General features: G+C 39.2%; 1 protein-coding gene across 9 annotated transcripts in view; it reads right to left on the bottom strand.

The window, feature by feature from the left end:
* The window catches only part of tafa5 (TAFA chemokine like family member 5), a 504,871-nt gene that overhangs the window by 138,857 nt on the left and 339,647 nt on the right, over positions 1–26,367 (bottom strand). For all 9 annotated transcript variants that reach the window (XR_506421.3, XR_010006657.1, XR_010006658.1 and 6 more), the window contains exon 3: positions 20,273–20,400. Coding sequence is in view for 6 of the 9 variants with exons in the window: in XM_062982243.1 (XP_062838313.1) it covers positions 20,273–20,400 (128 nt within the window). In the remaining 3 variants the exon portion in view is untranslated. The remainder of the gene's footprint in view (positions 1–20,272; positions 20,401–26,367) is intronic.

Here is a 26,367-nt window from a genome sequence, read left to right as displayed (position 1 = left end):
CGAAGAGCCAGTGTTCTTTGAAAATCACAGGAGGTGTCTGACTAATTTCCCATGTGGCCTTTTTTCCATCTCTCTCTACAAGCCACACTAAACTGCAGGATACCAAATTCTCTAAGAATTTTCAATATCCTTTCTGATATCCCTGGCAAGTAAAGGCACTTCCAGGTAGTCAAAACCCATGCCAAAATGGATTAAAGTAACCTGCTTTGGCACAGTTTCTAGTCCCAATCTCCTCCCACATCCCTGGGGTTTTCCTCCTAGGCTGGCTACTGAAGCTACCAGGACGCCTCCGATTTAAGCACTAAAACTTATTCAAAATGGATCCTGGTCACCATAGAGCCTCTCCTCATGTCCTTGTGACATGAGAAAATGATGCCTAAGAAAATCCTTCCACCCCCTCAACCCCCAAATCTCTTCAGGCATGATTATCTTGTGCCACGAGAATGTGAGGAGAAGCTCTGTGGCAACCAGAGATCATTTTCAGTAAATTTTAGGAGGTAAATTGGGTGCTAGGGAGTCATCCTGATCATCTGTGCTTTTCAAAGCTCGAAGAAGCAAGATGGCTGTGGAGACTCACCCGAGTCCCCATAAACCCAGCATCTTATTACACTCAGATCTTCTATAAGGACCTCGATCTAATTGGATATTTAATCAATACAAAATAAACCAGGAAAATGTGTTGTCGAAGGCTTTCATGGCCAGAATCACAGGGTTGTTGTGTGTTTTCCGGGCTGTATGGCCATGTTCCAGAAGCATTCTCTCCTGACATTTCACCCACATCTATGGCAGGCATCCTCAGAGGTTGTGAGGTATAAGAAAGGAAGGTTTATATATCTGTGGAAGGTCCAGGGTGAGGGAAAGAACTATTGTCTGCTGGAAACCAGCGTAAATGTTGTAATTAATCACCTTGATTAGAATTAAATGGTCTTGCAAGCTTCATGTCCTGGCCTGGTGGAATCCTTTGTTCAGAGTCTGGTAGTGTAGACTCATATAATCCAGTTCAAAGCAGATAATCTGGACTCAGAAACTGGATTATATGTGTGTAGACCCAGCATATATCTCAATGAAACTATGCACTGTTGCTATAACGAATATTAACCTACACAGACCTATGTAATTTTATTGACATTGGTTCCACTATTCATAGTGTTAAAAACATAGTTTGATATGAATTTGAAATGGGACCTAGTTTGATAAAGGATACACATTAAAGACATTTGTAGTTCTACAAAGCAAACTGACATTATAGCTTAGTTTCACAACAATCAAGACACATTTTAAAAATATATTAATATTAAAGACCATAGACTTTCATTTAGCTGTCTACTGAATACAAATGCCAACATACATTATTTCACAAATTTTTGTTTTGTTTTGGAACCATAGTTCCTTCTTTGGAAGAACTATGACTAATTCTCAGTACAGCTGAACTCTGTAGTAAATGGAAATATTTGCATTCCAAACCAGATAATTACAAACTCTGGCAGCATCACTAATTATAGCAAAATGGCAGTTTTCAACCAGATTTTCAAGATATATCATTCTCCTTTAAAATAATTGTAATGATTCTGCATAAACAATAATAAGAAAATTTTTAAAAGATATCAAAAGTAAGAAAAACTGGATTTCTTGAAGGATGAGAAATCAAGGCAATTTTTATGTTTAACACAAAACCATTGCTGAGGAACACAGGAAGAAGAGTTTTATGTACCTTGGATAGCTTCCTCCCTGTTTTTGTGATACAAAACATTAATATTGCAAATGAATCTATCTCATCAATTAAGATTCAACTCTGAAAATGGAAGAGTAATGTTACATTGTCTCCCCTAGGTGCATTCCCTTCTAAAATACCTATTTTTCAAGATGAAATACAGTAAAAATGGCAAATGGTGCCATTTTTCATTGATGTTCCTAAATGAATCTTTTTAGAAGACGGGACAATTTTTAAAGTATTATTGCCTTTAATGAATGCCAATCTTAGCTACATTTCCAGACATATGTAGTCCTGACTACTTTCTTGAGTCGTGTGATTATTAGGACCCAAATATATCATTCATGGAATAAGTCTCTGAATGTAGCCCTTTTCATATATGTTTTATACCTGCTGCTTACAATTCTCATAAATCATATATCCCTTCTATTTGTATCAATAAGCATTTTTATGAAGATCTGCATAGTTAATGGTTTAATATTTCAACCTTCTTTTGACTGTAAACAATGAGTTACCAAATAAAATATCCTGGCACAAATGCCATATACCAGTTAAAATATCTTACAATTTGAGAAAATACAAAATATTTTGAAGTATTACTCATAACACTTCATAGTGTTTCATTTACACTGGGCAATTTAATTTAGTGTAAATTTATCCTGGGCCTATTGCATTGGTCTTGCACCTAGTCACCTAGTCATCTGTGTCACTGTCATCACTCCAAGCCATCCACAGATCTTTGCCTTAGCCCCCAAGCACTGAAGTCACATCTGCTGATGTCAGAACATAGTGCCCACTTAACCAGCAAGAAGAGGTTGATTCTTGCTGTTCTCATAGGTGCCCTGTTCTGGCATCAGTTGACATGACGGCGATAGACAGGTACTCAGATGATGCTCCATGGCTAGTGGAGTGGCAAAGATATGGAGATTGTGACCTTTACACGGATTAGAAAAGGTGATGGTGGTGGTGACTTTCTGGAAAGGGGATTAGTCTAAAACAGACTTGATCCAGCTGTCCAGACTGCCTAAAATCCCAAGGGTACTCTGGAGTTCCAGCAAAGTCCAGAATATCTCTGACTTGGTCCAATGCAGAGCAAAATCATATTAAAGCCAAAACAAACAAACAAAAAACCTGAGATACTCACTGTAAGTTGTTTTTTGTTGTGAATATTGCCAGAGGTACATTTGTGGTGAGTATGGGATTTTTTTTGGTAAATGAGTGGGAATCATGAGGTCCTTCAAAAGCTGCTTCCAGCAGCCTAAGCCAGCAGAGCAAACGAGGTGGTTTCAGGCTGTTGCAATCTAACCAGGATAGTCTTATTTATTTTATGGAAAGATGGTAAGTCATTATGTATGTGAATCCTATCGGATAGGTGTTATGGTTGAGCCTTATGGCTCCGATACTGGGAGACGTGGTCGTAAGACTCCTCGGGAGTCAGACTCTCTTGAGGAGCGAGAAAGGAAACGGCTGCGGGACTTATTTGCAGAACCAACTGACGAAGACTCCTTTGAGGGTTTTACCGAGGGAATGGAGGAAGAGATGGTTAGCTCAGAGGAGGATGATATGGAATGGACTCGTGTGAGGGAGGATTTGGGTGCCACCGGCAATGATAGTATGGGAGGCGACTGGGGGGTTGCAGGATTAGACCCGTGGACGAGCTGGAGGGATGGGATGGGATCCACAGCTGGGGATGCTGTGGGGCGTAGTCAAAGGTGTTTTAGCTCTGATGAGGAGGATGATGATGAGGCACCTGGAATTAGGGTAACAGCTGACAGCGATGAGGAGTTGTAAACTGGCATAAAATGGGGTCTAGAATCCAGGGCTAATGGCGTTGGGCAAGGTAATCTGGACGAACGCTTGGGCTCTTGTTGGGAATTTCCTGAAGACGGGTGTGATTCGTTTGCTGAATACCTTGGACCTCCGTCGTCTTTTTGACGGACATTAATTGCCTACTCTGGATTGACGCTGGACTGACTGACTGACTTCGACCTTGGACTATCCCTTCTGTGATTATCGGTGGAACTGGTGAACTAAAGACATCTGTACCTGGCCTTCGACCTTGGACCGGATTGGGACCCCGCTGACTGCTTCTGCCCTGATTGATGTGTTTGGACCCGGAGTTCGCTTGCTGCACGGAGGAGTAACAACTTAGTTAATCAACCACAGCTGTTGAGTAGCAGAGAGTAATCTGCTGCCAGTTATTTATGTTTCATTGAATCTTAGTTTACCAGTTTTGTTTGTTTTAAGAGCCAGGCTGAAGTAAGCATTTTTGGTTTAACCTGGATTAAACTCCCGTTTAATCCGGTTTATCTTTTGAACTGTTTTTTAGTGTCTTTTCATTTTGAAGGCGAGTTTTTGCCTAGCCCTTTGTCTTTTACGGGCATTTTTGGTTCTGTATCTTTAATAAACTGTGTTGAATCTTATCTGGTGGCGTTCTGTCTGTGACAGATTGCCCAACGCCAGAAAAAATTTTTTTCTAGTTAGGTAATTACGTCAAGAAGACGATGGAGGAGCTTAAGGCTCGTTTTGACCAGCTGCAGGCTGCATTTTACGCTGCACAAGCAGCACAGCCAGCTAAAGGACATGTAATGACTCCCGAACGTTTTGACGGGTCTCGAAACAAACTGCCTACTTTTTTGGCGCAAATTGAACTTTATTTTTCCCAGATTAGTGCACAAGCTTTCCCTACGGACACCAGTAAGGTGGCATTTATTTTGAGTTTACTGACCGGTCCTGCAGGACAATGGGCCACTAATTTGATTTTGGGTAATGACCCAGTCAAGGACAATTTAAATGATTTCAAAAAATTATTATCTGACACTTTTGGGAATCCCCTCCGTATGGAAAATGCTAGCTGGGCTCTTTATCGGCTAAAACAGGGCAAGGGGTCTGTTTTGGACTATTTAAACAAGTTTAATTCTTATCGGCATCAATTAGACTGGGGGGAGAATGCGTTTATGCTTCTGTTTATTGCTGGCTTGAATGACTACCTCCAGGATGAATTGGCACGTTTAGAGCCGGCAGAAAGCTGGGACGCTTTAGTAGCTAAGGTGTTGCGTTTGGACGCCCGGTTCGAATCTCGCAAACAGTCTAGGGCAATGTACGCGCCATCTGTATCTGCGCCTAGGACACCTGTGACGAAAGGGGAGGAACCTATGGAGCTCGGAGTGTTTAGAAAACTGTCTATGGCAGAAAAAGACCGTAGGAGACAATTGGGATTGTGTTTGTATTGCGGGAATGCTGGGCATTTTGCTAGGAATTGTAATGTTAAGCCTTCTCAGCTTTCAGGAAAAGGCCAGCCCTAGTGCGACGTGAGTCCAACGCATTAGGGCTTCTAAAGCAGTCACTTGAGGGGAAGAAACATGTCTTTGTACCCATTTCTTTATCTGTTGGGGGAAAAGAACTTGCTTCTACTCTGGCACTGCTGGACTCAGGGGCTACGGTCTCATATGTGGATGTTGGGTATGCAAGGAAGCATGGGCTTCCTACCGTACGTAAAGCATGCGATATATGGGTGGAAGGAGCGGATGGGAAACTACTGGAGTCTGGGGTGGTTAATCGTGAGACCTCAGAAATAACGTGGGAGGTACAAGGAGTAACTGGAAAGTTTGTTTGGGACATTACACAGTTACCAAGATACAATGTAATCCTGGGAATGGATTGGTTAACTTTAGTAAATCCTCAAGTGGATTGGGTGAAGCGTACTATAGCTTTTAAGAGGCAGGAATGTTTTGCTCTTAATCATTCTCAGCTTGACATGGAGGGAGTGCCTGCTGAATATAGAGAATTTCAAGACGTGTTTTGTAAGAAGGAAGCGGATAAATTGCCGCCTCATAGACCATACGATTGTGCCATTAGACTAGTAGAAGGCGCTAAGTTGCCAGCAGGAAGGTTGTACGCGTTAACGGTACCAGAAAGACAAGCCTTGAGGGAATTTCTTGATGAGAACTTGGCTAAAGGGTTTATTCGCCCATCTAGTTCTCCAACTGCTGCACCTGTGTTTTTTGTAGCTAAAAAGACAGGAGAACTCAGATTAGTATGTGACTACCGGATTCTTAACAAGCACACCATTCGTGATAGATATCCGCTAACTTTGATTTCGGAATTACTGTCAAGAGTGCAAGGGGCTAAGATTTTTACCAAACTTGACCTACGGGGGGCGTATAACTTGATTAGAATATGGGAAGGTGACGAATGGAAGACAGCATTTAACACGTGTTTCGGATGCCACGAGTTCCGTGTAATGCCTTTCGGACTTTGTAATGCACCTGCTGTCTTCCAAAGATTCATAAACGATGTGTTTAGAGATTTAATTGACCAATTTGTAGTAGTTTATTTGGACGATATATTAATTTTCTCTAAGGATGAAAGAGAACACCAGCAGCATGTTAAGCAGGTATTACACCGTCTACGGGGTAATGGGCTTTTTGCTAAGGCTTCCAAATGTGTTTTTCACATGCCTGAAGTTGAGTTCCTGGGACATGTAGTTTCGGGAAAGGAACTAAAAATGGATCCACATAAAGTTGACGCAGTCAACTCATGGCAAGAACTCAAATCCAAAAAAGATGTACAGCGATTCTTGGGATTTGCTAACTATTACCGAGAGTTTATCCCAAACTTTGCCAAACTCACTGTACCTTTAACGCAACTTTTGCGTAAGAAACAACCGTTTGTGTGAGGACGGGAGGCTCACGATGCATTTCTACAACTGAAGTCTAGTTTCCAGGCTGACAATATACTAATCCATCCAGACATTGATAGACCGTTCATAGTAGAAGCAGACGCTTCTAGCTATGCGCTGGGGGCTGTATTATCTCAGAGGGATTCATCAGGGACTTTGCGTCCCTGTGGATTTTATTCTAGACAACTAACACCTTTTGAACAAAATTATACCATTTGGGAAAAAGAATTGCTGGCTATCAAGGTGGCTTTTGAGGTGTGGCGGCACTGGTTAGAGGGCGCACGTCATCAAATTGTGGTCAGATCTGATCACAAGAATTTAGAACATTTACAAACTGCCAAGAAATTGAATCAACGTGTCACGACCCAGGCTGCAGGGCACCAATAACCAAACACAGAGGCCAGAATCTATCTAATATCTTTATTAAGGAAATATATAAAGTTAATAAAAGCAAGTGTAGGGAATAGTTCAGAAGTAGACCTTTCAGGAAAGGTCAAAATTAGTCCAAAGAAACAATGTCCAATATGAAATATTAAGGTCCAAAGTTGTAATCCAATAACCGAAACACCCACTTTGCCAGGCAAAGTGAGGGGAGATGACAAGGTTCTTAGTCCAAGGAACTTGATGTAAAGCTAGGAAGTAAACTTGATTCTTGGAACACAAGGCTTGATACAAAGCAACAAGGTACGAGGAACAGGGACAAGATCCGTGGTAAATACTTGGCAAGGTCCTGAAAAGCAAGGCAAGGTTCGTGAAGCAAGACAAGGCTGGAAACGTGAACGAAGGCTTGGAAACGGGAACGAAGGCTTGGAAACAGGAACGAAGGCTTGGAAACGGGAGTAGCGCTGTCCACACACAACCTACTCCAGTTGCTGACGAATTGACTCCGCAAGATTCCTTCGGGGCAAGGAACCTAAATAGGGTCTCGTTTTCCCACCAAAGAACACTTCTCTGGGGAACCAGAACCGAAAGTCAATCTCTGTGTCCAGATGCATGACTCCCTAGAATTTCTCATGGAAGCAGTCTTAATCAGCTGAATGCCTGGCTGCGATTCTCAGGCTTCTGCGATTAGCCTGTTGAACTCCTTTTTGTTGTTGATAATAACTACGGCGAGAAAATGGGGGAGATTCTGACTCAGGGCTTGTTTGGCAGATTTCTGGAAGACAAACCTCTTGCAGGTGCAAGGGCTCCAATTCAGGCTGGGAAAGTTCCAATTCTGGCTGAAATGGTGGAAAACCCAAGTTTTCCTCTTCATCTGTCACAACAGCGTTAGGAACGGGACTACATGGCCCATGAGTCATCACACAACGTCAGATTCGATGGGCTTTGTTTTTCTCTAGGTTTAATTTTAAAGTTCAGTTTGTGGAAGGGAAGGTAAACTTACGGGCAGATGCGCTATCTCGTAAGCCTGAGTTCAAAACCTGCGAGCAGACAGTGTGCCAGACCATTTTGCCTACTGCCTCTTTATGTGTGGTGGAAAACGAGGCTGGGTTACATGCTCAAATCTTAGAGGCTCAGAAAGAGGATAATTGGACTCAAGAGCAACTCATACTACTGTCGGTAGGGAATCGAACTATGCTGCCTCATTTACAAGACCAGGAGGGGGTATTGGTACGCAATGGACAGGTTTATGTACCGGCAGGTGCACTTAGGTTGGAAGTTATTAGGGCACATCATGATGAACCAATGGCTGGGCATTTTGGCAGGTTTAAGACCGTACAACTCATTACCAGAAACTATTGGTGGCCAAAAATGCGACAGGACATTCTCCGATTTTGCGATAGCTGCGCAGTTTGTCAACAAAGTAAGACGCCGGTCGGGCACCCTAGGGGTTTATTATCTTCCTTGCCTGTTCCTGATAGACCGTGGCAGATTATTTCCATGGATTTCATTTCTGATTTGCCTAGGTCTGGGGGTTATACATGTATTTGGGTGGTGGTGGATCTGTTTTCTAAAATGGCTCATTTTATACCATGTTCAACAATTCCAGCGGCTCCTACATTGGCTTTACTATTTACCAAACATATTTTCCGTTTGCATGGGGCTCCTGAGGTTATTATTTCCAACAGAGCTCCTCAATTTGCGTCTCGTTTTTGGAGGCATTTCCATGAGTGTTTGGGAACCAAATTGAATGTCTCCTCTGCTTTTCATCCACAAACGGATGGTCAATCTGAGAGAGTCAATGGGTTGTTGGAGCAATATTTACGTTGTTTCTGTCTGGAACAACCAAGTGCTTGGGTAAAATGGCTGTCGGTGGCTGAATTTGCCTATAATAACGCTGTACATACGTCTAGTCAACACACCCCATTTGAATTAACTTACGGTTTCCATCCGCGGGGAGGGGTGGCACCGTCAACCAATGTGGTTTCTTCTGACCCGGTGTACCGTTCCTCTGAAATGGCTGCCTTACATGATGTTGCTCGTCGGTTGCTATTAGAAGCTAAGGCAGCGCAGAAAACTCAAGCCGACCGCCATAGACAAGCCGGGGAAGAGTTGGAGGAAGGGGATCTGGTCTGGTTATCCTCTAAATATATTAAACATGCTGGGGGAAAGTTTGCGCCATGGTATTTGGGACCTTTTCCTATTATCAAAAAAATCTCTTCTGTGGCATTTAGACTGCGTTTGCCTTCTTCTTTCAAGATTCACCCTGTCTTTCATCGTTCTTTGTTGAAGTTAGATACTTCTGGGCGCCGTAACACTGTAGCTGAAGAAATCACTGCTGTATCTCCACCTTTGGAGGAGGAGGCCTTTGTGAGAGGGGATAGTGTTATGGTTGAGCCTTATGGCTCCGATACTGGGAGACGTGGTCGTAAGACTCCTCGGGAGTCAGACTCTCTTGAGGAGCGAGAAAGGAAACGGCTGCAGGACTTATTTGCAGAACCAACTGACAAAGACTCCTTTGAGGGTTTTACCGAGGGAATGGAGGAAGAGATGGTTAGCTCAGAGGAGGATGATATGGAATGGACTCGTGTGAGGGAGGATTTGGGTGCCACCGGCAATGATAGTATGGGAGGCGACTGGGGGGTTGCAGGATTAGACCCGTGGACGAGCTGGAGGGATGGGACGGGATCCACAGCTGGGGATGCTGTGGGGCGTAGTCAAAGGTGTTTTAGCTCTGATGAGGAGGATGATGATGAGGCACCTGGAATTAGGGTAACAGCTGACAGCGATGAGGAGTTGTAAACTGGCATAAAATGGGGTCTAGAATCCAGGGCTAATGGCGTTGGGCAAGGTAATCTGGATGAACGCTTGGGCTCTTGTTGGGAATTTCCTGAAGACGGGTGTGATTCGTTTGCTGAATACCTTGGACCTCCGTCGTCTTTTTGACGGACATTAATTGCCTACTCTGGATTGACGCTGGACTGACTGACTGACTTCGACCTTGGACTATCCCTTCTGTGATTATCGGTGGAACTGGTGAACTAAAGACTTCTGTACCTGGCCTTCGACCTTGGACCGGATTGGGACCCCGCTGACTGCTTCTGCCCTGATTGATGTGTTTGGACCCGGAGTTCGCTTGCTGCACGGAGGAGTAACAACTTAGTTAATCAACCACAGCTGTTGAGTAGCAGAGAGTAATCTCCTGCCAGTTATTTATGTTTCATTGAATCTTAGTTTACCAGTTTTGTTTGTTTTAAGAGCCAGGCTGAAGTAAGCATTTTTGGTTTAACCCGGATTAAACTCCCGTTTAATCCGGTTTATCTTTTGAACTGTTTTTTAGTGTCTTTTCATTTTGAAGGCGAGTTTTTGCCTAGCCCTTTGTCTTTTACGGGCATTTTTGGTTCTGTATCTTTAATAAACTGTGTTGAATCTTATCTGGTGGCGTTCTGTCTGTGACAATAGGCATGTTATAATTCTCCAAATGCTGCTGGACTGGAACACCTTGTATTTCTCATGCCTGACTATGCTTGAGATATCTGCTGAAATAGATGGACAGTAGCATGATTCTCCGAACAATTACAAAACAACTGGATGTAGCCCATAGAAAACAAATCCAAGCCTGGCCTAACTCACACAAAATGTTCCTGCATTATATGGTGTAATCAGATTAAAAACGGACAGAGTGCCTTATATAAAGAATTCATTGAGATGGCAGGATAGCTATCAGGCACATGGTTGTTGCATGCTGTACTGCAATGTACTTGGATTAGATTATTTCCAACGTCCTTTCCACCTCTGTGATGCTGTGATTTTGTAAATACGTACATTCATCAATGCACATCCAGGAAATGGAAAATCAAGAAGTATTCTTCATATGAGGAAAAGCTATTACAACTCAACTATTACAGAGCTTTTGCATCCCTTCAATGACAATACAGTTAAACCACTCTAAGGTTATTACTATATATATACAGTAGAGTCTCACTTATCCAAGCCTAACTTATCCAAGCCTCTGGATTATCCAAGCCATTTTTGTAGTCAATGTTTTCAATATATCGTGATATTTTGGTGCTAAATTCATAAATACAGTAATTAAAACATAACATTACTGTGTATTGAACTACTTTTTCTGTCAAATTTGTTGTATAACATGATGTTTTGGTGCTTAATTTGTAAAATCATAACCTAATTTGATGTTTAATAGGCTTTTCCTTAATCCCTCCTTATTATCCAAGATATTCGCTTATCCAAGCTTCTGCCGGCCCGTTTAGCTTGGATAAGTGAGACTCTACTGTATTTGCATTTCAGATTTTTATTTTATTTTGAAATACTTGTATTTGCATATACATATAGACTACATCTGCAGTTATGTCTCAGCCCACTCTCACAATTTAAGCACATGCTTCAGATGCAGAAAGTACATGAAAGAAACATGTTACATATAATTTAACGGTAAACTTTTGTTCTGTTGTTTTTATCCTACTTCTTTTTTTGCCTTTTAAAAATGTAAATATATTGTTAGTTTTTTATATATCCTTCTTTCATATACAGAAGAATTCTGCTGTTTCCATATTATCTACTTCATTGTGTAAAATAATATAATACATTAACATTTTAAACATAAAATCTCCATGTTGGAATTTTTGTTTCTTCCAGGAAATATTTGAAGGGCTCTCAGTCTTTCTTGAATACTGAAGGTTTTTTTTTTATCTGAAGACATCTTGTCCAAATGTCCACTTTTGCTATTTCGGCTACATTTACTATTCATTCCTGGTGTTTCTTCTAGTTTCCATATCTATGCATTCACAATTCTTGCTGCATTTGTCATCAGAATGAAAAATCTGTCATATGCCTCGCACTTCCTTGGGTCCAAGCAGTTGATGGAGGGAGTTGTTTTCTCCCTCCGTCAGGTGATTGGACCCAGGGAGAGAAGCACGAGGCATGTCGCTGCTTAGCGGCATGCCTCGCGCTTCCCTCCCTGGGTCCAAGCTCCTGACAGAGGGAGAAAACAACTCCCTCCGTCAGCCGCTTGGACCCAGGGAAGCGCGAGGCATGCTACTGCTTAGCGACATGCCTCACGCTTCCCTCCCTGGGTCCAAGCGCCAGGCTAAGGGAGTTTTCTCCCTTCACCCGGCGCTTGGACCCAGGGAGGGAAGCGCAAGGTGTGCCGCTAAACAGCGACATACCTCGCACTTCTCTAAAGGCCCAAGCGCCAAGTGGAGGGAGAAAACTCCCTCCGCTCGGTGCTTGGCCCAGTGAAGCAGTCCACGATCGCTGCTGCTGCAGCAGCGATCGCGGCCCACTTCCTCCTACCTCTACCTTTCCTCTCACAAGAAGGAGCTCCTTCTCGCGAGAGAAGAGGGAGAGGGAAGCGCCCCACCTCTTCCTCCTCTTGGGCGAAGGAGCTTCTTCTCGAGAGAGGCAGAGGCTGGAGGAAGCGGCCCGCGATCGCTGCTGCAGCAGCAACGATCATGGCCTGCTTCCCTGGGCTGAACCCTCGCCCCTTGGGAAGCAGCCCACGAGTGCTGCTAGGCAGCAGTGCTTGTAGGCTCCTTCCAAGAGGTGAGGGCTCCTTTGGGAGGGGGAGGAGAGCCCAGCGGCCCCTCGGATAATCCAGAGCCTCAGTTCACCGGGGCTCGGATTACTGAGATTTTACTGTAATTGCTCACTATTTTCTCTTTTTAAGGCTTTTATTATTAATTCCTCAAATTGCGTTATTTGTTTTCCAGTTTTATATCAGGCCCGCCAGTTTTCATTCCATTTTTATAATTGAATCCAATGAATCCAAGAAATATTTATTCCTCTCAATTTTTCTCTCATTTTTACCTTTTCCATTTTTTGTTCTATCCAATTTCCTACCCTTTTTAGTTCCCATTTTTCTAATTATTTATCTAGTATTCCTTTTAGTTCCTTTGGGAAATGTTTTTCCATTATTATTGGTGTTAAAACTGAATTCTTATTAATTAATTATCCTTTATATTTGCTCCATATTTCCATTATATTTCTAAATTATATATTTCCAATTTGTTTTATCTCTTTCTTTGAGATTTCCTTAAAGAATATGTTATAATTTCTCCACTCAACTGTCTTATTCCCTGATTCCATTCATTCCAAATCTTCTCCACACATCATTTTCTCTACTACATATTGCAATTGGTTTGCCTCATAATATTTTTTTATATTCGGACGGCCCAGTCCTCCTTCTTTTTGGGGTTTGTACCAAAGTTGTTTGTTTAATCTGTTCTTTTTACCATTAATGCAATATTTGTTTATCATTTGTTGCCATTTATTTATTTTCTTTTCTGAAATCATTAATGGTATCATTCTAAACAAGAAATTTATTTTGGGTAAGACTTTCATTTTCACTAAGGCTATTCTACGAAACCATGATAATCGTAGATTGTTATAATCCTTTAACTTCTCTTCCATGTCTTTTCTTAATTCTTCTAGGTTTTTCCTTTCTATGGATTTTAGATCTTTGGTTATTGTTATTCCATGGTATTTTGTATTTTCTTTTACGCATATTCTCATATCTTTTATATCCATTTGCTTTTTAAACTCCTCTTCCTCTTGCTTGGTATAATTAAATAACATTGCTTCTGATTTATTCCAATTTATCTTCAATCTGGTTGCCCATTCAAATTCTGTTAAATGTTTCTTAATTATTTCCATTTTCTTTATTATCTCCTTAATTGTTATCAATGTGTTGTCCACAAATAAGCTCCCCTCCTAACTTTGTTCCTTTGCCTTCTAATTCCTTGTCTTTTCTTATTACATTAGCCAGTAATTCCATTACCATTGCAAATAGTATAGTCAAAATAGGGCATCCTTGCCTTGTGCCTCATGTTATTTTTATCTCTCCTGTGATTCCATAATTTATTATTATCTTTTTATAATTATCTGAATACATTCTGGCTCATTTTATTTTTGAACCTATTTCCTAATCCAAATTTGTTCATTATTATTTGAATAGTTGGCCATTCCACACTATCGAAGGCTCTAAATATATTTCAGTGGATTTTCCTTTTGAGGATGATTGAACCCTCTTATCTTTATCCATATTTGCTTCTAGATCATGGATTATTATTCTCATAAAATCCTGGCCTTACATTTCTAACATAATCCAATGCTTCTGTTCTTTATCAGTGATCATATCCCCTTCAGTAGGTTATGATCACATATATCATATGTTGTATTGTTTAAGTTTCTCCATTAGGGAATAATATTGTTTTCTTTCTGTACAACTGATGGTGGGACATCTCTGATTAGTGTTGATAGTGTTGATTAATGTTACCATGAGGTCCTCCAGTGGTACAGGATGTTTATATGATTTTGATATATTTGATCTCTTATTTTTTCTCTTGTAAAGGTAATAGTTATGTCCCTTGGCAGCTTGTATTTTGACGCATAGGTTGATTTCACCCTAAACTCCTGATCAACGTCCTTTTCTACTTCTTCATCCATTTTCCCTCTTGTATATACCATTAATTCCATTATTAGTTGCTTAATCTGTCATCTCCGGGATGCCAATGACCTGAAGGGAAAAGTCTTTTTGTTTTCTTTCAAAGTTCTGGAGTAGAATTTTTGCATTTAGTAGTTCTTCTTTTAACTCTTTTTGTTTTCCTTCCATTTTTTTTCCTGATCCTCTTGTCTGTCTTTTAATTCTGAAATGGATGAGGAATTTTTTTAAAGTCTCTCCATCACTTCTCTTTGGCCAATTTCCATCCTTTTGTCCAGCCTTCTTATTTTTATTCATTTCCATCATTTCCTTTGTTAGAATTTTCAGTTCATCCAGTATTGTTTGATTTGTGTTTTGAATCTTGTCCTCATTCTCTTGGGGCTTGATCCGCTTTGAGTGTGTCATCATCTTTGACATGCCCTTATAATTCTATTCAGGACTGTAATAGTTCCTGTTTATTTTCGCATTACTAATATATGGTCTGTAATCTTCTTTTCTTGTCATCGAGCCAAAAGATACTTATTCCTAGCCAAATGCAAAACAATACATACCCAAATGCAAAGCTATACATTTTTGCTCATACAATACGTTTTTTCTCATACCTTCTGACAACAGTGATTGTTTCTCAGAAAAAAACCCCTACAATTACAGCTAACCCTTTTCTTCCTTTCACCACCATTTTTCTCTGAAGAACTTTCATTGACGTTGAATCTGGCAGATTGTTCTTAATGCTCTAGCACTATAAGTCCAAAAACTTGTGAACTATAATAGGGCATTGCATCTGAGCAGGCACAGAATACCATTTCTTATCACATGATAATCCAAATTGAATCCCATATATAGAAACTTGAAAAAATGACAAAGCCTTAGACTATATATGCTTGTTCTTTTTCCATGTTTCTGTTTTTCATCAAGCATAAACAGTTTCTTCCTACATTAACTAGTAACTAATTAATAATTAATTGCCCATTTTGAGTCTTCACACAAATCACTCAAGAGGGCAGCTTAAAAGACTGATGAACAGCTGCAAGTCTAGCTGTTGGCTAGGAGCTTTTTGCTCAGGGCCAATTTATATTCACAAATGAAAGCTGGCAAGAGGCTATTTTCAAACCTAGTATTAATGCATCATTGCATAAGAAGCTTTGACTTGAGAATACATTTTTTACGATTACTGGAATAGTATTATACAAAGTAGCAGCATTGTTTTCCCTCTAAAGTTTGGTTGAATCTGAAATATGAATGTGTATATATGACTAGTAAGAGGCTCAAGTAAAGACCTCTAGCCATCTTACAAAGCACCATTCTTGTTTGAAACACTTCAACAGGATGCTTATGGACTTCCTTCTGGAATAGTTGATCATTTGAGTCTTTTCTTTTTCGCCCATTCAGTACCCCATTGTAATGAAATATAGTATACATCTACATTGTGGAATTAATGCAGTTTAACTCCACATTAACAGCCATAATTCAATGTTATGGAATTATGGGAATTATTTATTTATTTATTTATTTATACCACTTTTCTCCCCCAGGGGGACCCAGAGCAGTCTTCTGGTTTGGTGAGGGACCACCAGCACTCTGGCAGATAAGGCTCAAGTCTTTGTAATACTACAACTTCCCACAATTCTATAGCTTTGAGTCAGGTCAGTTAAAGTGGTGTCAAACTGCATTAATAAAATTTCAAGTAAATGCACAAATAATCAGTGGGTGCTATACATCACAATATGTTACTGTCTTGTGCATCAAGCTCAGTATTGCTTGCTGTAACTGGCAGAAGCTTAGTGAGCTATCTGACATCTCAGCTGATTCTGTCAACTAGAATAGAACAATAGAAACTGCATGCAAATTATATATATATATATATATATTTAAAAAAAACCCTGAAGGTCATTACATTAACGACCAGTGGAGATCTGTGATTCCACTGTGTAGGCTTAAACCTAAGATTGCTGTCTACATAAAAAAATGGCATGTTGTCCTCACATACCAAATAAGCAGATCAATAGTTATTTGCGTTTTCAGACTGAGGTCCATTCCCGACTGAAGTAAGCATCTTCTGTTTTGGTCTAATACAGAGTACTTTATTCATAATTTCTTCAAGAGAATTATGATATACTCCTTTACAATGAGTTGATATCAGGGAAAATTCAATGAATGTGATTTGTGACACATGTGAAGCTACTTACAGTGCTCCATAGCTAGGTAGTCAAATCCATATGTTTTATATAACTGAACCCAGAAATAAATTGTGTGTGTGTGTTGCAAGAACAAGAGAAATTTATATGAATAGTAGCAGGGGGAACTATTTCACTCTGATGCCTGTCTGTAGAAACAAACTATAGTATAGTAAAGCTCAGGGTAAGGAACAAATTACCCTTCCAACCCAGCCAGCATGTCATTTATATTAATGGCTGGAAATGCTAAGTTGCTCTGTGTGAGAATAAACTCTATTAACAAAGGCATGTCCCTTGGTGAAGCTAGATTCTTAGTAAATTTTACTAGCAAAGCACTGAGCTCTATGTCAGAGTAATTACACCCTTTATCTAGTGTGAGCTCTCTTTTAGCTTCTTCATACTCTTTAATTTCCCACTTCAGCCAATTTAGCAGTAAAAATCACAGAAGTTTAAAAGGTTAGCTGCTGGGGAACTGGAGCATGAATGTTCTGTTAAGTTCCATGCATCAAAACTGCATCATGTTGGAGAATGGATTAATTAAGTAACAATTAAGCAGTGATGGATCATTGACAATACACACACACATACACATTTTGGTACTAAAATTAATATCCCCTATAACACCAACAGAATGGTGCCTCGTCACATTTACACACTGCCAACTTATATTCTTGAAATATTGAAAAGAAGCAGTTGTTGATAGGAAACTGATACAACTTTGCATATTATTAAAATGAAATTGCCCCTTCTCTTACGCACAAGTATGAGAGACACATTGCCAAAGCAGTCATTTCAGGATGAGTTTAGAGTTAAATACAGCAGCAAAACAGTGTAGGGTCCAACGTTTATTACCACCCTCTTGTTGGTCTTCAAATCCACCTGAAAATATCTCTAGTCCTTCTCAAGTTTTTCTTTTTTTAGTGGAAGATTATGAGACTACCCTTCTTCATGAATATGTATCATGGACATAGCACACACTCATGATGGTAGAGATGGGAAGCAGTTTCAATTTGGTTTATTGAAAGTTCAGTTGCTACTGCATAATAGTCACACACACCTTTTTGGAGTCCTGATTTGTGGATTTAACAATTCCCTACATAATAGTCTCACCCCTGCCCTGCACTTGCCCTTTGGAGCAACTCTTGTAGCTCTGGGAGACAGGAGTGTGGGTAGAAGAAGGAACAAAATCTAGGAGGCTTTCCTCAGTTGCCGACAGCTGATCAAGGCTTCCTAGCTCTCCTTGCAAGTGCACACGCCAATACACCTGCTGAGGCATATGGGCATGCACACCTCAGCTACAAGGTAGTTTCACTACATAGTAGCCGTGGCCCTTCCCCCCAAAGGGTGTGTGTGTGTGACTATTATGTGGTGAAAAATGTTATGTCCTCTCTACACATATACTAGGCCCCCAGTATGACTGTATGGTATTCTTGGGTCAGAATATCTTCATTTCTATTGGATTTGCTATTATCTGTAGTTCTGCATATCCATGCAAGCTCTGGGAATGCGTCCTCTGTGGACAGGCGTGAGTACCATACTGTATTTATTGAACCAGTGAACAAACAGAACTTAAACATATATCAAGTGTAAAACATCTTAGCTTCTTCCTTTTTTAGTTGTCAGAGATGAAATTAGCTGTATAGTAGTATTCTGAACAGCCAGATATTATGCAGTTCAGTTTCACCTTTGGCAACTGAAGAAGGCAGATGCTGAATTGTTTTACCCTTGATGCACATTTTAAATTCTGTTTGTTAATCGCCTTAATAAACATATAGCTTTTGGGATTAATTGTATCCTTCTTGGATCCAGGACAAACTTGCGGAAAGTGCTGTTCATTTGATTTTTAATCACCCAGCCACTCACCCTTATTTAAAATGTCTCCATGTATCTCTATGAGGCATTGGGGGATTTTACCATGTTTTGGTAAATATGGGTGCTTTAGACCCAGGGGAGGATTCTTTCTGAGGTAGAAACATGGTTATAAAAAAAATCAGCCTGCCCTGCAGCAATTGGAAACATCTCTTCCTCAAAGATGGAAGATGATTAGGATTTTGATCATCGATTAAAAAAACTGTATAGTTTCTAGATGTTTCCAAAATATTTGGGAAAGGTATTTGGGTTCTGGGGCAACCACACCTTCCCCACACCTGCTCTGTTGTTTCTGTTCATGCACAAACTACATTTTCTTCAGCATTCTATGAAAATTTCTTCTCCTAGCTTGTCATTCTAAGACTGGTATATAAGACTATAAGCTCAAGGACAGGGTTGGGGTTATTTTTATTGTTGTCATGAAAGTAGTTCTGAAACAAAATTTAGCTGAGAAACAGTAAAAAAAAAGTCATGAAAACATAGTTACAAGGATGCTGACAGTAGCAACAGGCAACAACAGCAATGCTTTTTTACATGTGCTACTAGTTTCTAACAATATCTAACTCCCATGTTTTTGAAAAAAAAAAACCAGCATGAAATGGTTTGATCCTGATTTTCAGAAAATGCTGCAGCAGAGTCTCCCTCTAGAAGTATGAAGAGAGATTCACCCTTTCCCTTCTCACTATTTCCAACAAAATTTCTATTAGTGATGGAGGAGGAGAATGATGCAAATCCAAACAATGTATATAACAGCACATTTAGTTTAAACCTCAGTACATGGTCATGTAATGCTTTAAAATTGTAGTGATACCTCCGAGGCCTCACATACCTGCGAAATACAAGGATCTTGTTTTACAGGTTGATTTTTCATCACGCAGTACAAACACTAAAAATTGGGGTTGGCAACAAAGTATGTACGGAATCAGAAGGGACAGGAATATAGAGGTTAGTAAATTAAAACCAAAATAATTATATCTCAAATAGATTTTCTATGTGGGAGGCAATTTGTCAATGAAACATACCCTGTTACAAGGATGCTAAATTTTTAAAACTACGTGGGATGTTTTACCATTTGAGTGACAATCAAGATTAGATGGGAAATGAGGTGTAAAGATAGCATGAGCATGATTTCAGGCATATTTTGATACCATAATGCTTATCAAACTGGTTTTTCTGATCTAAACTATTCAATGCAGTACATTCCTGTTTCCTTTTCACTCTCATCAGACATAGACAATTTACTTTTCACTTTTCTACCCAGGCAATGTTCAAAGCAGCTAAAGATCAAAATAAAAGTATCCATGGCATCTTAAAACAGAATCTTAAACATTCAATTAAACATGTTGTCAACAAAGATTTCATCTCAAAGCACAATGCCAAATGATACTAAGAAGCTTATACAAATGCCAGATAGAACTGGAGCACTAAAAGTCAAAACACTGATACACTGGGCATAGAAGCCTCTCTACAGAAACAGTTTTTCTTTCAGATGTCAATACTATGAAAATAACCCATTTCTGATAACAGATAACCTCACATCAAAAAATGCCAGCTCAAGCACTATATCATGGGTATATGAAAGAAAAGCTCCAGAGATTTAAAGATCAAAGGCACCTTGCATTTAACTGAAACCAGAATAAGAATCAGTGGCGCTCATGTAAAACATCAAGTCGACTTAGCCACCAGAGGGTTACACTGAGCAGAAGTCTTACAGCCACTTTCTGGACCATCTAATGTTTCTGAGCTGTTAACAAGATCAATCCAAGATAAATCCAAATTACAAAAAAAAAAAAAAATACAAAAAAGGACATGAATGAGAATGGATAGATATAAATGTTATCGAAAAGTATATGTATACAATTATATCAAATTATACACATATCTAAATGATATCAGTGCAGGCTAACATTAGTGCTAAGCACCTTTCCCTTCTTTCACATTTTTACTTTATGAAAAGTTTCAGAACACAAAGTGGACCAAGAACAAAAAAAGCTTACCGTAGTTGTCTTTATTCGCCCACCTGGTTGCGTACAGGTCCAGCCTGATCTATTGATTAGCAAATCACAGCCTTCTCCTTCTAAACATGGAAGCATTTCACACCATTGTTTTGTTTTAATAATGCGTGCTGTAGACGGGAAAAGAGAAGAAAGATCAGGATTCATTTCATGCATCCCAATTGCTGTATTTCCATGAATTGCACATCCCCAATCCCCCCCCCCCTCTTCTCTATGACCACCTTGACTACTGAAAATTGACTACTGAAATTTAGTTATATCATGCTGAATGTTTTGAAGTTGTTTCAACATATCCTGGTTAAAATTCTGTCAGAGTATTGTAGCGCAGCAGTAGTAGTATGAAAAGCAATGGAGCGCAGAATGAAGCGACACTTCGAGACGTCAGTAAAAGCAATATACAAAACTTTACTGAATGAAGCAGTAAACAGCACAAACAGACTCTTGCAGATGACAAACAAACACAGGACTGATCTGTTCTCCAACAGATCTCAAACTCGACTCGAACTCAAGATAGACTGAACTGATGCAATAGATATGCACATACTCTTGTGTCTGGATCCTCCCTAGTTCCAGCCACACACCAAGGTCATCATAGCTCATTAGTGATTAACTATTTACACACTATTACACACTCTGGATGATGCAATCTGACTGCAATACAAGCATGGCACAAATTACATTTAAACACTCTCATTACACAAATTTCACATTGACAATTTCACCACAGTTTTCATGACACAATAAACTGCACTTAACCTAAAATGGAGGGTTAAAGCTTCCAAACTCCTCCTGATATATAGTATATAGTGCAGCAACAAAATTAGGAGGAAAACATGAAATGTCTGATATGTTATGAGCAAACACAACCACTGTGAATATAACTGCATTGTGTTAGGAACACTGGGTGGGAGGGGGTACAGTATGATTGCTGCATCCATCCTACCAGTAATTGTGGTTACATTTATCAATGTCTGACAAAATATTGCCATTCTACGGTATTCTTGGGTTGGAGAACCTTTATTTGAATAGGGTTCATCTGTTATCCATTGTCTCGTGAATACACACAAAATCTGGGACCGTAACCCCCATGGACGTGGGGTCATATAAACAAAACATAAACAACTTTATTTATATTCCTATCTTCACCTAAGCAATGTACTTAGGCTGTAATCACAAAGAGAAGAAGCTCTAAAGACACAATCCTTTGCCATTTCCAAAGCCCTTTTATAGTAAACAGCAAGCTATCAAATGTAACACAAGTGAAAGCCCCTACATTAGATATTTTAATTTTACCACAGTATTTCATCATGCTGAAAGTAAATGCCTTAGCCTTAGAGTTGGTATGAATTTCTCTCCAAGCAGAAATGTGGAGGGCTGGGATGTCTATAGATTTTGCTTTTGTATTTGACTCCATAAAACTGGATGTTTAATTTAAGCCACATTTACTGTCACAAAATGATTTTTAAAAGAGGAAAGTTTTATTCGAGACTATGGAAAATATCAGATCATCCTAATTCTTGGTATTAAATTCTGTTTTTGATTCTTTCTATGCGGGTATTATATCTACTGTACACTATGGGGAATCAATGGAGATACAGTAATTTTCTAGGTTCTACTGATTTCTATCATCTCTCCTATTTTTATCTGAAGTTTTTAGCTGCTACTCACATAGTCAAAATCAAAGAAGTTCAGTATAGTTCAGGTGTTTTTTACAGTTCATTACCTTGTAGCTGTATAACATTTTTTTAAAAAAAAAACATTACATTGTAATTATTTTCCAAGTAATTTGTCCATTTAAGATATGGGTATCCCTTATCCTAAATTTGAAAGTACACCCAAAATCAACATTGTCCACATGGGTGGCTAAGACAATGAGCCCTCACTTACTGACAGTTCAATGTACATCAACCTTGTCTCATGCACTGTAGTGTTTTGTAAGCTTCTGATGGATGTCAATGTTGTTTTGACTTGTTTTAAATAAAATTTTATTTCTATGTTTATTCTATTATGATTTTATTGTATTGATATTCAAAAGTACTCTCCTGCAATTCCATTGCTTCAAATTACACATGCCTGAGTGGATTCTTGGTGGGCAGAAAAGCGATTTATAAATACTGTACATATAAAAGGATTAAACAGAGGATAAATTGTCATTCATTTGAAAAGAACAGCCATGGGTTCTAAAGGGAAAAAAGCCATGAAATATCAGTATCAACAAGTACAATTAGTCTTCTGGGAAGACCTCTTGTTGGCCTCATCTCAAATGTGACTGTCTTGCAAATAAAAGTGAGAAAAAACTGATAAGAGCTTAGGTTCTGTCTTTCTTTATGCTATGCTCATTAATTCATCACAATATCCAACAACACACATTAATCCACCTTGTTTTTGTTTGAGCGAAAACGACTATTTCAATGTCTACTCCAGTTTTAATTTATCAGTTTTAATGTTTGCTTTGCCAGCACATGCAGCAACATTTTTCTTTCTACATATACTGACAACTTGGAATTCAGTAACAATTTTGCTAGTAGATAGATCACAATGTGTTCTTTAATGATAGCATAGAAGATTATTTACACAAAACTATCATATATGTACTCTACAGCAGGGCTTCTTAAACTTTTTCCACTTGCTTCCTTTTCTGCCTGAGAAATGTTTACATGACTCTAGGTATATAGGTATATAACACAGGTAGAAAAAAAATCAAACATTTACTGATAGCAAAGTAACCTGAAGCTGAAGTATCTTCTGCAAAGTCCACTGTGAACACTGCAAACAAATTCATGTAAATGTCTAGAACAGCCACTAGGTTGTATTCAGAAAATGTTTACTATTGTCACACTTTACACTTTTTGTTAACCACTGTTGACTATAGCTCTGTGAAAGGTTAGAAATGTCCAAAAGAATTCTCATCCGGAGTATTTTTTGAAAACTCAATGACAAACAGAAAACCTTACTGTTATGTGGCTTCTCCCAATATAATATTATTACAGAAATTATTATTATTATTATTATTATTATTATTATTATTATTATTATTATTTAAAGATCGAACTGCAAAGGCTCTGGCACAAGCCAGTAAAGATGGTCCCAGTGGTAATCAGCACACTGGGTGCAGTGCCTAAAGACCTTGGCCAGCACTTGAAAACAATCGGCGCTTACAAAATTACCATCTGTCAGCTGCAAAAGGCCACCCTACTCGGATTTGAACGGATTTGAATTATTATTATAATAATAATAGAACTACTGGGATCACAAACCTGCAAAGGTAATGGAAAATGAACACGCAAAAATACTGTGGGACTTTTGAATCCAGACTGATAAAGTTTTGGAACACAACACACCAGACCTCACGGTTGTGGAAAAGAAAAGAAAAATGTTTGGATTATTGATTTCGCCATACCAGGTGACAGTCAAATGCATGAAAAACAACAGGAAAAACTCAGCTGTTATCAGGACCTCAAGATTGAACTGCAAAGGCTCTGGCATAAACCAGTACAGGTGGTCCCAGTGGAAATTGGTACACTGGGTGCTGTGCCAAAAGATCTCAGCAGGCATTTGGAAACAATAAACATTGACAAAATCATGATCTTTCAACTGCAAAAGGCCACCGTACTGGGATCAGCACGCATCATCCGAAAATACATCACACAGTCCTAAACACTTGGGAAGTGTTCGACTTGTGATTTTGTAATATGAAATCCAGCATATGTATCTCGTTTGCTGTGTCATACTATGTCTTTGTGTCAATAATAATAGTAATAATAGCGCTATCCAGATATTTATGTACCTCAACAAGCCAATATTAGTTCTGTATAACTACAACATTACATTCTAAACTATAACTGCATGTTCTTTTGAAGTGATTCAGATCATCTTTGATAAGTAAACCTTTCAAGTTATATCACCCTCCTGGTAGCAAAGGTTGGTGAACTTTTCTTGTTAGCATAAATGAAAAATGTCCATGTAGGATGCCACAGTCTGAAAATGCAAATATTCGGTTTTGTAGAAGTGCAAAATGTCAAGCAACACAAAATTATTTTACAAATGAAGTTTAAAACCAACCTGCAGTCTTTCGCCTGCTGGTAGTGCAGGATAATAAAGCAACTTTTATCTAAACTGTTCCTACCTTACCCACTTTTTTGGAACAGCAGGAACAAATAAAACCTGGTCATACCCACATCAATGCCGAGGATTCAACTCATCGGCTTCCTAATGAATTCAAATTTATGGGTGACAATGTGCAAAATTTAACTAGAATATGTAGTGAACTCTGAGAAGGCTCATGTCACAGAGAATGATTGAAAACAGGTCAAAGTTCTATTTCTTACAGTGTTCAAAATCACAGAATAAAGCTACTATTACTTTGCTTAGTGACTACTTGCCTTTTTCATTGGTTGAGAAAGGGGTAAAGTATTGAGAAGTTGCCTAGCAACCTTCTGACATTCTCAATGTGAACGAAATGGTGAAGGTATATAGATTATGGTACTCAGGGAAGAATGACATCACATTTCTTGCTTTCATAGCATAAAAACGATGGAGGCCAAACATATAGGTTTTGTTAGAATTCTTGTAAACTTCAAGGTTTTCCCAAAGAAATTCAAAATAACGTTCAAGTCAACATATTCCGAAAACTAAAAACTGTGCTTGCAACACACATGCAAGAGAACGCTAAAACATCTGATGCCCTGAAAATCGTCCTACTAATTAAAATACATTTCATAAGTGGAAGAGCATTTTACATATCATAGAACTGTAGAGCTGAAAGAGTTCACAAGGACCATCCAGTCCAACCCCATTCTGTCACGCAGGAACACCCAATCAAAGCAGTCCCAACAAATGGTCATCCCGCCTCTGCTTAAAAACCTCCAGGGAAGGAGACTCTACTAAACCTCCAGATAGAATATTCCACTCCTGAACTGCTCTTATTGTCATGATGTTATTTCTAATGTTTTAGGATAATATCTTTTTCCTGCAATTTGAATCCATTGCTCCATTGTGTCCTAACATCCATAGCAGTAGAAAACAAGCATGCCCCTTCCTGAACATGACATTCTTTCAAATATTTAAATATGGTCATCATGTCCCCTCTCAGCCTCCTTTTCGCCAAGCTAAACAGGCCCAGCTCCCTAAGCTCTCATCATAGGGTTTGGCTTCCAAGGCTTTGATCATTTTGGTCACCCTTGTCTGGACACGTTCTGGCTTGCCAATATTCTTCTTGAATTGTGCAGCTCAGAACTGGACACAGTATTCCAGATGAGGTCTGACCAAAGTAGAGTAGAGGGACACTATGAGTTCCCTCAATCTAGACACTATACTCTTATTGAGGCTGCCTAGAAACACATTGGCTTTTTAGATGCCACATCACATCATATCTGATTCTACAAATTAAAGAACCATACTTACTTGAAAAAACATCATATATTATCCCCCCACTTATTTTTGAAGAACTTCACATAATCCAAAACAGAGGGGTTTTTTGTACCGTTGTGATAGAAGTTCAGTAAGAGTACATCTACACTGAAGAATGAATGCAGTTAGACATCACGTTAAGTGCCATGGCTCAATCCTATGGAATCATGATACAACTCATGATTCCATAGCATTGATCCATGCCTGTTAAAGTAATGTCAAGTAGTGAGAAAAACTAGTGAGGGACAGTTTTGGAGAAAAAAAACACATAAAAGAAAGTGGCTGCATTTGTATAAAATGATACGCTTGTTTTCTAGAGCATCCTGGACTACTATGAAGTCCACATGTGCATTGGAACTTTGTTGTTCATAACTGCCAAACAAAATAGGACAGATTTGTTTAATTTGTTTTTTGAAATGGATATCCTGGCTTTGTAGTTTTTAATGGAGATGGAAATTGTAAGCTGAGAACAAATAACATTTTATGGGAATCACCAAGACATGTTTCTGGTGTACATGATAGCAATTAATAAAGTATTCCTGGTGTTTTCATCTACTGCAGTAATAGAGAGAAGGAAAGTGGTGGTGTACATGCTTCTTGCTTTACCTTGCAACTTGTTCTGAATGAGTCAAGATTGTCAAAAATCCTGCAGATGACAAGAATAATGG

The sequence above is a fragment of the Anolis carolinensis genome, chromosome 5, assembly GCF_035594765.1.
Source record: "Anolis carolinensis isolate JA03-04 chromosome 5, rAnoCar3.1.pri, whole genome shotgun sequence".
NCBI lineage: Eukaryota > Metazoa > Chordata > Lepidosauria > Squamata > Dactyloidae > Anolis > Anolis carolinensis.
Note: the sequence above shows the minus strand (reverse complement) of the source record. Positions and strands in the feature narration are given on the sequence as shown.